The sequence below is a fragment of the Sciurus vulgaris genome (genome assembly GCF_902686455.1).
Source record: "Sciurus vulgaris genome assembly, chromosome: 16".
NCBI lineage: Eukaryota > Metazoa > Chordata > Mammalia > Rodentia > Sciuridae > Sciurus > Sciurus vulgaris.
In genome coordinates this window covers 57,723,887-57,737,025 of record NC_136477.1, presented here as the reverse complement: position 1 = coordinate 57,737,025, position 13,139 = coordinate 57,723,887, and the positions used below count along the sequence as shown (strand labels likewise).

Genomic DNA, 13,139 nt, shown 5'->3' with positions numbered 1-13,139 from the left:
AAAGTTATCCTTTTTCAGCAGGGTCCCCAAAATGAATGAATGTGACTTTTAACAGGTATCAGTTTTTAGAATTGCAGTTCACACATCTTGTACTATCCGGTAACACATAGTTAAGATTCTTAACAGAGAAGCATGACTAACTGGTTCTTAGATTATTGATAAAGGGCCCTCTTTAAAAATAATAATTCATTACAACCATCAACAGCTTTAGGAGCCTGATCTTCAGAACTGAGTGGGACTAGAAAACCCTCCCCCTTCCCCACATATAATAGTGAAATATTATGCTTGCAATTCGCCTCCTTGATTATTAATATGTTTTAATATCCAATATTAGTAACATTGTCTATACCCTCTATTATTTTGCTAAAGCCGAAATATCAAGCATGTTTTATCATTTAAAAAAAATAGACCATTAGAATATGTCCCTGAAGGAAATGTTTTTATATGAGCCCAGGGCAGTAGTGTAGCCAAACTGTCATATTTTACAAATACAATATGCTTTGATTAATATAAGTATTTTTTTTATTTTTGTGTGCAACATGAAGCTCGCTTCTAATTTGTGTACCCACCATCCGCTAATATGTTCAAATTCAGTTGCTTTTGCATACATTTGTATGTTATTCATTCCTAGCTACTTTTAATTTGCTCAGAATTGACATTTTAACTTTCCAGGCTGCCATCTCTAGGATCTCCTAATTCCTTGATCATTATTCAGTGTGTGTATCATTTAATGATCACATTTGCTTATATAGGCTTACACATGTCTCAGTGGAAATCGCTAACGGATTTGTTACATGGCAGTGTTTAAGACTGAGAACCACCAGGGACTGAATTCAAAGGCAAATTCCTGAGTTAAACAGAGCCACACGGAGGGAAGAGTTCCATTTTTCCTTCTCCTTAGTACTCATATTTAGTTCACCTTCTCTAGGCCATCCCCACAAAAACTACCTTTTAGTTCCAAGTAGCGACATTTAATGGGCTTTCCCCAAAATGAGAAATATAAAAGATAAATCTGTGAGACACCTGTTTCTCTGACTTAAGAAGAGGATGCCAGGTTGGCAATTTTGCCTTCTAGAGTTTTCTTTCTACAGCTGGGGCTATGTCACCCTTGTGAAAGAGTAACTTGTTCCTAGGAGATGAAAGGCAATCTCCAAGGTCCAGAATTTCTGACTTAGAAAAGAGGCTTGCCCTGCCGAGCACGCCCAGAGGCAGCTCCAGCCCTCCAGGAGTCTTGTTAGTCAAACACAGCTTGCCCAGGGCAGAGCTTCACTGGCAAACCCTGCTCTTCTCCTGCAAGATCCAAAACAGAGAGCCTCAATTCCTTTGCCAAAGTGCTGTCAACTCCACTTAAACAGGAAGGCTCCTCTCAGATGCAGAGCTGGGCCGGGCTCTACCGTGCCAGTGACTTTGGCTGGATAGCACACCCTTAAGATGCCACTGCTAGACGTGCGGGACCAGCTTGTAGAGCAGTCCGTGACATGGACCCTCCCGAGAGGTAGTTGATTTGAGTCGAGGGTTTGGTCTTGTTTTATTTCCTCTCTTTACTCACAAAACCACTCATCCGTCTTCCATCACATCAGTGATCCGTCTTTGTTCCAAAAAAAAAGTGAGAAAAGCTGGCATTGTTAATATTTCAAGCATGACTTTTTTTTTTTTTTTTTTTTTTTGTACCAGGGATTGAATCCCGGGGTATTTAACCACTGAGCCACATCCCCAGCCCTTTTTATTTTTTTATTTTAACTCGTTGAGATGCTTAGGGTCCAGCCTAATTGCTGAAGCCAGCTTTGAACTTATGATCCTTCTGCCTCAGCCTCCAGAGCTGCCAGGATCATAGATGTGTGCTGTGGCATCCATTTTCTACATTTTAGGCTGATTTTAACTTTTTATAGAAAAATACATAGCTTGATTAATTTTCACACACTGAACAAACCCATGTAATAATCACTCATATAAAGAAATAAAACATCCCCAGCCTCCCCAGAAGACCTAGTCACTCTTCCTTCCCAGCTAAATCCCACATCCAAGGGCACCTACTATGACATGAAGTCACATTTGAAATCACTTTTGGGCCAAGAGCTTGATATGAGTCCTGAATGTGAAATTCTTTTCTTTTCCTATTTTTGTGTACAAACATTTCCGGGTTGTACTTGATCTTTGTTTGGGGAGGGTGAAAAGTTTGGGTTTTAAGTTTTCTATAAAATTACCCAAAGCTGATCCTTCTTGATACAATTTCTTCATCTTTGTCATCGACTTTGTCACCCCATTGCACATACTCCCCACTTTAGAAATAGCAGTTGGAAAGAATTCAGCTTCTGCATATCACCATTCTGTGTACATCCAAGGGGTTGAGCTTTCTATCCCATCTTGTATCTAATCTGTGACCCAAAAAGTGTGCCTCTGTGGACAATACCTTATAAATGAGACAAAGAAAGAAACATGCTCCATCGTTTGTTTTAAATTTATCATTTTTTTTGATTGACACATACTATTTATACATACCTGCGAGGTGCAATATGATATTTTGATTCATGTACACTTGGGGTAGCGATGAACTGGGGGGTTAGCATATCTATCCCTTTAGACTTTATTTCCTATGGTGAGTACATTCAAATTCCTCTCCTCTAATTATTTTGAGATATTTAATACATTGTTATTAATTACACTCACCCTACTGTGAACATGACAGCTCATTCCTCCCATCAGACCATAACCCAGCACCTGTCAATCAACCTCTCTCCTGCCTCCTCCACCGGTTCCTCCACCATTTCTGGGGATTCTACCTAATTCACAGCAGCCCCAGCCCGGTCCCCACACCAGGCCAAGAATTAATTCCTTGAACTTCAAGTGCTTAGGATGAGACAAGTTCTCCACTCTCTTGACAATGGATCTGGAAACGGAAGGCCCCTCCCGAAGACATTTAAACAATGTGATCTTTGCGCATGGGCGCTCCGCGAGGACCCTGCCCTTCTGAGTCACTCCGTGGTCGATTTTTTTTTTTTTTTTTTTTTTCCTCCATGAACGTACGTCATTTCTGTCTGCATACCTAGCCACATCCCAGCTGCCCGTCCGTAAGCCGCTTCCTGAAGTGTGTCGCTTGAGTTGTTATCGTTGTCTTGCTGTGGACTTAGCCGATTTCTTTACAACAGTCGTGCTTCTGCCACATCTGCATTGTCACTGTGATGGTATTTTTTCTTTCTGTCTGTTTCTTCCACAGGAGTTTAACCAGTAACCTACCCAATGTGAACCTACCCAATGTGAACCTTCCCAAAGTACCAAATCTACCAGTTAACATCCCTCTAGGCATCCCACAAATGCCTACTTTTTCGGCACCGTCATGGATGGCTGCTATATATGATGCTGAGTGTGTATTCAGTTCACATTAGATCTAATTTAAATTTAAGTGATCTTGGCATGGATATGTATTGTTTATTTCTATACATCCTATATAACAGAGATGGAGATGGATAATTAGACATATTTTGCTGATCGTGCAGAGACAATATTGTTTATTTCTGGCATACATCATGTTTGTAAGACGTTTGCTATATATACAGCACTAACAATTTGTCTTACGCCCACTGAACACTTGAGGACTATGTTTCACTTCCTGAATTATTTTGCAAAAGGATTCTATCCCCCCACCCTTTTTTTTTTTTCATGCAGGTGACATGACTCCAGGAGTTAGTCATCCAAAAAATCGTCCAGGAAACCTATTTGACAGGCTGGCCAGTCATCTCTGGCCTGATCCAAGTCTAAGAGGGAAGCATACCTACCTAGAAGCTGGGTTTTGATTTTTTTTAATACCAACAACAATAATAATAAATTCCAGAGACTGTTTAAGCCATAAAGCATATTTCCAATGTCAGCAAATGGCAGGATGTAGTAACAGTTTACGTAAGGCTAAATGAAAATTTCTGAATGGATCAAGCCCTAGTAATGTAAATACTATGTAAAGATACTTTCCTAGGTCAAATTACAGTAAGGATCTGTGAGATCGAGGTACCAAGAAGGGCTCTAAATTTGAAAAATGCAAGATTCAGACCAGGCAACATTAAATTTTGGGTAGCTATGTCACCTGTGGTCTGAGAGGTAGGGTCATTCTTTGCCTTCGTCTCTACTAATATCAGGGTTGTAAGAGGTAATTTTTCTTGGTGCCTGGGTCACTTCTTCAAAGCCAGCAGTTCAGGGGAGTAAGACTTGAGTAGCCATTTCTTCTAGCTTAGAAAATGAATCCTCTCCCCTTTCTTCCCTAGCAAGAAGATCCGGCACCCCTAAATTCTACCTCAGGGAAATTAAATTAGAACCACGTGCATGATTTAATAAGTGAAATAAGGTTTAGCAATTCTATACCCTCCTTTGATCCTTTTCTTTGACCACAGCTAATTATAGGCCAGATAAGCTTTTTCTTGAAAGAATAAATTGGCACGTTTTCAAAGGGAAGTGTTATTATCAAAGGAATAAAAAATGATCTGAAACTGGCAGTGATGTTTTGAAATCTCAAAATCACGTTCGTGAGGACGGCTGTCAGCATTTTTATTTTCATAAACTCCAGGTAGAGAACAGGACATTAAAATGGCTTCTCACTTGGCTTCTCCAAAGCTACCTCACAGTTTTTAAAAACCTGTAATTGCTCTCAAGTTCACAATGAAATCATATGTTCAACTTCAACAAATTAAAACCTTCAAAAAAATGTATATCTCAGGAAAAAATCGTCTAAGAAAAACATATCATATTCATGCTAAGATGACTATTAAAAGTTAGATTAGGTAGCATCTGTTTAAAATTTAGAAGTAAATATCTTAAAGCTTCTCTTACCTTCTCTGCATGCTCTGTGATACTGTTTTTGAAAAGATATGAATCAAGACATTGTAATAAAGCAGATAATGGTCTCCGTTCAATTAATTAAGGCATGAGTGGGAACACATTTTGGTAACTGCTTAGCAATCAAAATAATCTTGGTGCTATTGCCTTAACATTAGCAGTTTATCTTAAAAATAAAAAGAAAATATTCTTTTCCTCATGTCAAAACTTAATAATAAGCTCTTCAAAGGAAAAAAAAAAAAAAAAACCCTACGAGAATTTTCTGAAACTCTGAAACCAGATGGGTGTCAAAATGTTGTTGTAATAAATACCAATTATTGCATTCATATGTACTTAATGATTTAAAACATAAACCATGCAGTTCCAAAACGGGGCTTAGACTAGACAAAGTTGGGGTTTCTTTTTTTCCCCAGGCCTAGGATGGGACAGGGGGAAGGCTGAACTTCCGCAGAGAGACAAAAGCATCTCTTTTGCACGATGCTTACGGCAGTATCTGAAAAGGAGGCGTGGATGCTCCATCACCCACCAGGAAATGCCTGATTCTATATCTTTTCATGATTCCAGTTTCCTTCTTTGCCACCTTTCATTTTAAGGACGTGTTTCCATGTTACCTGCTCCTTCGTGTCAGATACATCTACGTACTGACCTCAGACTGGTCTGTCCTGAAAACATTATCCTGTCGGTCCAGGCCGTAGGCTCCCTCCCGGCATGTTGGGAGTGTGCCCCCTCCCCACCCCGCAGTAGCTGTGTATGCATTTATGCACTAGCTATATTTCTCTCTGAAGCATTAATTCAATGCAGCTGGCATCTGTCACAATAGAAACACCCACTCTCATCTGTTTCTATAGACGATGTCAGAACAAGTGATAATGCATGGTGTGTTGGGCATTTTATAAATTACTGTGTTAGCATTAGTGGTATGCGAGGAAGGGGGTAGGGGGTGGCCACCCCTCAGAGCTCCAAAAGGGATTGTTACAAAAGAGAAAGCCAGCCAGAGAAGGGCAAGATGAGAGTGGATCATTTCCTATACACAGGCTTTTCGTGGATGCCCCAGGTAAAAGTTCCTTAGACGTCATTGGACACAAAGGAATCACCTCCCATTTCCCCATCTGTACAGAGGACTGGGTAAGATGGTACAGCGGAAAAAGAGCTCAGGTTCTGAGCTATAGAGCATTGCAAATCTCCCCGGTCCACTGCCCTGCCCTGCCCCCACTCCCCTCCTCCTGGGGCTGCCTGTGCAACAGGCTGGTCTGTGAAAATTGGAATGAGAATCAAACTGAACATGAATTTTGGGTTCGAGGTACCCGGTGTCCCCCGTCTTGATCTGAGTCACCCCAGTTTCTTTCCAGCTCTTCAAGAGAGAAAGCAGGTCCTCGCTCACCACTTTGTTAGCACTGAAACCGAAAAGTCTTGTGCAATCTCCAAGAGGCCTCCACTCCGGAGGGCAGCTGGGGAAATGCATGAAACCCCGAATTTTAATAACTGCATGTTGTCATGTAGTTATTATCCGTGGAAACTTACTTCTCCCCCTGGTGCGTGGCCTTCATCTGAATCATCACATGTGTTAATGTGGTTATTGAAGGAAGGCTGATTTTTACCATACGCCATTCTCCTAGTTGTTATGGAACAAACCCTTCTTCAGACTTCTCACGGGTCTGGAGTAATTGGCAGAACAAAGCTGACTAGGTCCTGTATGGTAAAACTCAAAAGCTGCGGCGGAGATTGCCCCCACCTCCACCGCCAACACACGTCGTTTTGTATGTGGAAGCCACTGTTTGCCTTAAGCCTCCTAGCCCACAGTTGTCTCTGTGTTCATTTCTTCAGAAACTGGGGCTACTGGGTGACTCTGGTCTTCTAATCTTTCTCCTGCCAGTAATGGATCAGGCACCTCGGAAGATCTGTTCTGGAAACTCGATGCACTTCAGACCTTCATCCGGGACCTGCACTGGCCCGAGGAAGAATTTGGAAAGCATCTAGAACAGCGGCTGAAACTGATGGCAAGTGACATGATTGAGTCCTGTGTCAAAAGGTAAGCACAGGGGTCTGGACAGATCTGGCACCCCTCTTCCACTGTCCACTAGCACCAGGATGATGTCTTCTCTTTCACTGTGATTTAGAGTTTTATGGAGACAGTGATTGTTTGTAAAAGCCAGCTGGAGTGACAACTGTCCGCATCTAGTTTGTAGTCACCTGCCACCACCTGTCCCAAACCCAAAATACTTTGGCTGCCAATTTTCTCATAGTTATCGGCTGCATGAAGGGAAAGATCCACATGTTCATTTTTTTTTTTTTTTTTTTTTTTTTTGGTATCAGGAATTGAACCTAAGTGCATCAAACAACCCCAGTCCCCAGCCCTTTTTAAAATTTTTTTATTTAATTTTTAAATTTTAGAGCGATAGGACCTCCCTAAGTTGCTAAGTTTGGCTTTGAACTTACGATCCTCCTGCCTCAGCCTCCTGAGTCTCTGGGATCGCAGGCATGCGCCGCTTGTGCTCAGCACTACGTTCATTCTTGTTCATCTCTGTATCCCCAATATCTAGCAGTTTCTGGCACAAGAAAATATTTACCTCATAAGTATTTGTTAAATGCCTGAATGTTCATGGATAGGTGGAGTGTTGGGAGGGGAAAAAAAAGAGATGAACAAGCAGGGTGTAGTGGTGCGCGCCTGTAATCCCAGCCGCTCAGGAGGCTGAGGCAGGAGGATCACAAGTTCAAAGCCAGCCTTAGCAATGGTGAGGTCCTAAGCAACTCAGCGAGACCCTGTCTCTAAATAAAATACAAAATAGAGCTAGGGATGTGGCTCAGTGGTTAAGTGCCTCTGGGTTCAATCCCTGGTACTAAAAAAAAAAAAAAAGAAGAAGAAGAAGATGAGATGAACATGCAGTTCCAGTGTATTCAGTATATTTGGTTTAGGTGATTTTCCCACAAAGTTAGACTGGACCCAGTCCCATCAATCATTCTCTGAATGTGAACTAAGCACCTACAGGGTGACAACTATTAATTTTCCCGGTCAGAATCTGATTGGGTATCAAGAAAGGTGCAGGAGATATTAAACATGCACTTTGCCTTCCTACAAATTGCCCATTTTGACCCTGTGGCTTGTAGGATTAGGATAAAACTTGGAACACCGCTCTTGAAGTTCCCAAGCTGACTGTTCCAAGAAGGTAAGGGGAAGAGAAGGAGGACGACATGCATCCATCCAACAAAAACTGAGTAGCACTGGGTAGGCCCAGTGCTGAGTTCTCAGCAGGCAATGTAGAAAGAAGGGCCACCTCCCTTCCCCCACGGAGCGCCCATAACTGAAGATCAAGTACAGACATGAAATCCACTGACTTGACACCATCATCATCATCACCCTGCCTGCCTCAGGCACAGACCCAAGTTCTTTTTCCAACTCATAACTGTCCCATTATTTTTCCTCATTCAAAAAAAAATTTTTTTTTAAAAACACTACAATACAAGCTGCACAGGCCACTCCAGATCTCCAGATGTTGTGTAGTTTAGTTGATGGATCAGTTGTGGGTGATGGGGGCAGGGTTTGCCTGGAAGTGTTCTGAATTCATCATCTTCTGTCTTGAAAGAAGAAAAGAGAAGTCATAGCCTCAGAACTGGAAACCCAAAAGGCAAAAGAACATCATCACCTCAGGTAGGTGGACAGCCTCTCAGAGGGAACCGGAGAATCTGGGCAGATGCTCAATGCTGCTTCCAGAAGCTTAAAGTCCTGGTGATACAGATCCTGGACTTTGCCCTTTTCTTCTCACTTTTAGAACCAAGGACAGGCCTATTTCTCAAACCCATGGTGAAACCCTTTTGTTGGGGTTTTGAATTCTACCATCTCCTACATAATCTTTATCTGTTTTAAGAAAAGACACACTTTTCTGATAGCCAAACCCATCCACCAAAAAATTTCTTGCAGGACAGTTCTTTATATCCAAAAGTCCTCGCCCAATCCGTCCTAGGGACTGAAAAGCATTAAGCCTTACCAGTTCCTGATCTATGCACTCATAATTGTGCAGAAAGACATTTATGTCCTCTGCTGAGAAGCTGGTCCTTTGCTCAGAGAAAAGGTGAAGATATGAGCATATCAAAGGTAGACAGGACTGTTTTATTCCTTACCACATTGCAATCATCTTTATGGTGCAGAAGCCTGAAGAGAGTGATAGTTTCACAGAGGCAGGACACGAACCTGGTTCTGTCAATACTCACCCTCTCCAGGACCTAGCAGCATGCTAGGAGGATAGGAGTTAAGTCACCTTTTATTAGCAGAAGCTGGGCCACTGCACTTGTATGACTCCTGGACTCCTGAAATTTCCTTCCATTCAAGCCCTGGACACAGGTGAAAAGCAGCCAAGAGCAAAAGCAGGTGGAAATATCCTCCCTTGACCTCCAGCTTCAGAGGAAGACCTGGAGAAGCCCTAGGGTTTTTTAACCCATAACATCTACATTAGAAGAACCTAGAACCACCGTGTTCCTCTTTGGGAAGGAATAAATAACTCCTGATCTAGGACAACATAGTGAGGATATTGTTTCACAGATGTAAATAGGCGATGCCAAAAAGTCAGGCAGGCACTCCTCGGGTCAGAGCTTCCAAGATATCGAAGGCATCCGTCTGACATTTACGGAGCCTCGGGGTCCTAGTCTGTGTCAGGTCTGCGCTGAACACAAAGCCAGCTGGGTTAAGTGAACTCTGCACGCCTAGCTTTCGGGTCCCAGAGAGCCCTCTCAGTCATATTAATTCTACATTCATCTTGCTGTTCTCACAGCCCCGCACTCCAAGGGCTATGAACAGTTCTCTTGTGAAAACAGAAGACGATTACTTCACTGGAAGGGAGCGATTTAGCATTTCCATCTCTCAAATTGGGCCGGAACTGGCACATGAGCCTCCGAAGATCAGCGCAGGGACCTGTCCAACTCAGTTCCCATCAGCCCTCCTTTTTCCCAAAACTAGAAGATGATGTATTTTCAGCAGAGCTTAAAATGATCATCATGATTAGAAAGCTACTTCAGTGCACTGAGTCTTTAGAAGCCAAAATGCATTTTATCTTTAACATGATCATATAATCTATAGGGGTGTTTGGAGGGTTGGGTTTTTAAGGGTTTTTTTTTTTTTTTTTTTACCCCCCCCCCCCCTTAAGAACTGGGCTTCCAACCTTCGAAATTATACTTGGCTTCCCTGCATGCACCCGGGGTATGTTAGCAAGCTGGCATCCTTTCCTGAGCTAACTAGCTGTGTGGTCCTCGGATGCACAGTTAGAAAACTGCGACAGATCCCTCTTAAAGCAGTACCTTCTTGGTGGCTCCGTGAGCTCTGGAACCCGCCAGTGAACCATGCTGAAAAGGGGCCTTCCGTGAAAGGGCCTTTCCTAAAGCCACTCACTAACCACTTGCTTTCCTTTAAAGACAGGCGGCCGTGCGACACAGTTCCCAGGAACCTTTTAAAATATAGCTGGGCCTTTTTCCAATGCCCGATATCAGGGATTAGATGTCACGTCTGCAGTACCAACCAGCCGTGTCGAGCTAGGTTTTTTTTCCTATGGACAATTAGCATGTTGCCAGTGTCATAACTGGATCTACATCAGAATTAGGTTACATTAGAGGATACGGTTCTCGAAGTGTGTATTATGTCCATCTTACAAGTAGCTATAACATTGGCATTTTAAAAATATTGCTTTAATTATAAAAATACATTCTTATTGAAAATAATACATTGACATTGGAAATAAGAAAAACAAAACAGCAGAAGTTTCCCAGTACCACACCTTTCTAATCTCACTCTCCTCCCCAAAGGTAGCCATCTCTAACAGCTTGATCCATCTCCTTTTTATGACCCTTTAACAAGCAAAAACTGTTTTGTTTTGTTTTGTTTCAGTCTTTAAAGCAATGCAATAAATTTGCTGGATTTTTTTTCTCCCCCTTTCAATCTCTTTCAAAAGCAGCAAGAAAGAAAACAATAAATGTCACTTAAGATTTCTCTCCACCATGAGGTGTTAAAGATTAGAAACTGCTTTTTTGTGTTGCGTTTTTTTAATGAAGTGATTCAAGGTAGGCCGTTGCCAATGTGAGAGAACTTACATATGCTATAATGCTATAATCGGGTTTTTGTTAATTCATTCATTCTCCTGCAATTAGGGTTCTCCGTAGCATGTAAACTATAGACAGAAATACGCTGAGCTACAGGTGTTCCGTGGACTGCCGAGAAAGGAAGGGTGTGCGTGGCTGTCTCCATGAATAGGCCCTTCCTTAGATGGGGAAGTCATTTAAAAGAGAACACATGTGAAGTCATTGTCGATTGAAACTGATTACAGCCTTCAATTTTCTTTTTCACTGGCCTCTCAGAAAATGTCTCTTCCACCTGCTGCCATCTGAACACTGAATTGGTCTTTTCCTACTTTGTTTTAATAGAACCAGGATTGCATTTGAAGTTAAGCTGCAAAAAACCAGTCGATCAACAGATTTTCGAGTCCCACAGTCAATATGCACCATGTTTAATGTTATGGTTGATGCCAAAGCTCAATCAACAAAACTTTGCAGCATGGAAATGGGCCAAGAGGTAAAAAAAAAAAAAAAAAAGATTTTTTTTTTTTCTGTCTCCATTGATCATGTAGAAGAAAACTTCACAAATTCCTTCCATCCACCCTAGCCTGCTAGTTTTAGAAATATACTCTTCACATTTGTAGATGAAGTCGCGGATGAGTGTTCGGTATCTGTCAAGTAAATTTCCAAGGCATGTGCTGATGAGATTGTCAGTTGTTTGGAAGTGATTCTTGGCTGGAATCGGGGTGGTCGTAAGGTTCCTTTAAGCTAAATGATGTTTGATGACCTTATTTATTAGGCTGGTATCTCCAACAGACCTGAGTTTGCCAGAATGCAAGTCATTTTCACATTTGAAGTGCATGTTATCACTTGGAACATCTGGACGCCAGAACTCTTGCTTATATCGAGCTACTTCCAGGGTGTACAACGTTAGATCAGGCTGCTAATTCAATCCCCAGCCGGCAGGTTCTGAACGTCCCAAACAATTGCAGGCTTTCCATTTTCTATAGATTCGCATGGATCGTGAATCTTCCCTGACCAAAAGTTTTCATCCTTTGCTGAGTTTCCAACTCCAAAGTGGTATTTAAAATGTAAAAGGCGAAGGAAACAGCAACTCGGGCTTGATTAGAGATATCATGATCATTTTTCTCTGATGGCCTTAAGCCAGCTAGATATTCATATACCAATTTAGAATTAATTCAGAAACATTTCTGGCAACTCTATGTTGTTGCCAATTGGCATAAATTGCTCCTAAATCAGATCTTTCGATACCAGCCTTATATGCTCAGAATTTTTACTAAATTATATCTGCTCCTTATTCGTTATTTATTTTCTCTTTCGGCACCTTCCATTTTTAAATGTGGGTTGGTGGTATTCTCTTCCTGGCAAGATCTTCTTCGACCTTGTATCCCCGACAAGTGTGCTTCCTCAGCCACCCCCTGCTAACTTCTGCTCCTGTCTGATTTTCCTGAGCCTTTCCCGGGGAGTAGGTTCTAGACCCTGGAGTCAAAGGCAGAGGACTTGAGTTCTCTTCCAGCTCCACATGCTTCATGTGAATGATCTCCAGCTGTGGTTCCCAAATTCCAAGGGGCATCACACTCAGCCAGAGAGCTTCTTAAGACTCAGACTGTTAGATCCCATCTGGAGCGTTTCTGCAAGGTCTGGGGTGTGAGCTGAGAATTCATGCTCCTGATATCAGGGCATGCTGATCCTGCAGTCCCAGAGACCACACTTTGAGAACCAGTTTCCAAAATTGAGTTCACATGAAGGATTTAAGGCACTTAGAATAGCCCCCTGGGGAAAGGCCTGTGTTGGGTGTCCAACCACCCGGATCCTTACCCTGGTTGTTCTGCCAACTGGAGTTGGACTAATCTGTCTGCTACTTTGGGCCTCAGTTTCCTCATCTGTAAAACAATAGCACTATTCTAGTTTTATCCTTTAGCTTGCTTTTAGCTGCAGAATTGGCTTTTTCAAATCTTATGGAGACAGCCAGCCTCTGAAGCTAAAAATAGAACTGGTTTGGATGATGAGGAAAGAGAGATGGGAAGAGAAGAGGGTACCCAAGCCAGTGAGCCCTCTCTACCTCTGCACCTCTTCATCCCCCACCACCCACCTGAGCTTTTCCGGGGAACTCTCAACACTCTCAGGCTTCACAGAGCCTTGTTTCAGGAGATCTCTAAAATTCACCAAAGATCCCTTTGAGTTGATACTTTTCAGAATATTATTCCTCCTGACCTTTTCTCTCCTTGAAACTGCTGCTGCTTTTTATTTAATTGAGATATGAT

The 13,139-nt window shown here is 42.2% G+C and overlaps 1 protein-coding gene across 9 annotated transcripts in view; it reads left to right on the top strand.

Moving 5' to 3' along the window:
* CADPS (calcium dependent secretion activator) overlaps positions 1 to 13,139 on the top strand; it is a 483,924-nt gene that overhangs the window by 387,668 nt on the left and 83,117 nt on the right. For 7 of the 9 annotated variants that reach the window (XM_079114375.1, XM_079114378.1, XM_079114381.1 and 4 more), the window contains 3 exons: positions 3,215 to 3,361; positions 6,695 to 6,850; positions 11,224 to 11,371. In XM_079114375.1, the coding sequence (XP_078970501.1) occupies positions 3,215 to 3,361; positions 6,695 to 6,850; positions 11,224 to 11,371 (451 nt within the window). The remainder of the gene's footprint in view (positions 1 to 3,214; positions 3,362 to 6,694; positions 6,851 to 11,223; positions 11,372 to 13,139) is intronic. The other 2 variants (XM_079114383.1, XM_079114382.1) reach the window with 1 other exon arrangement.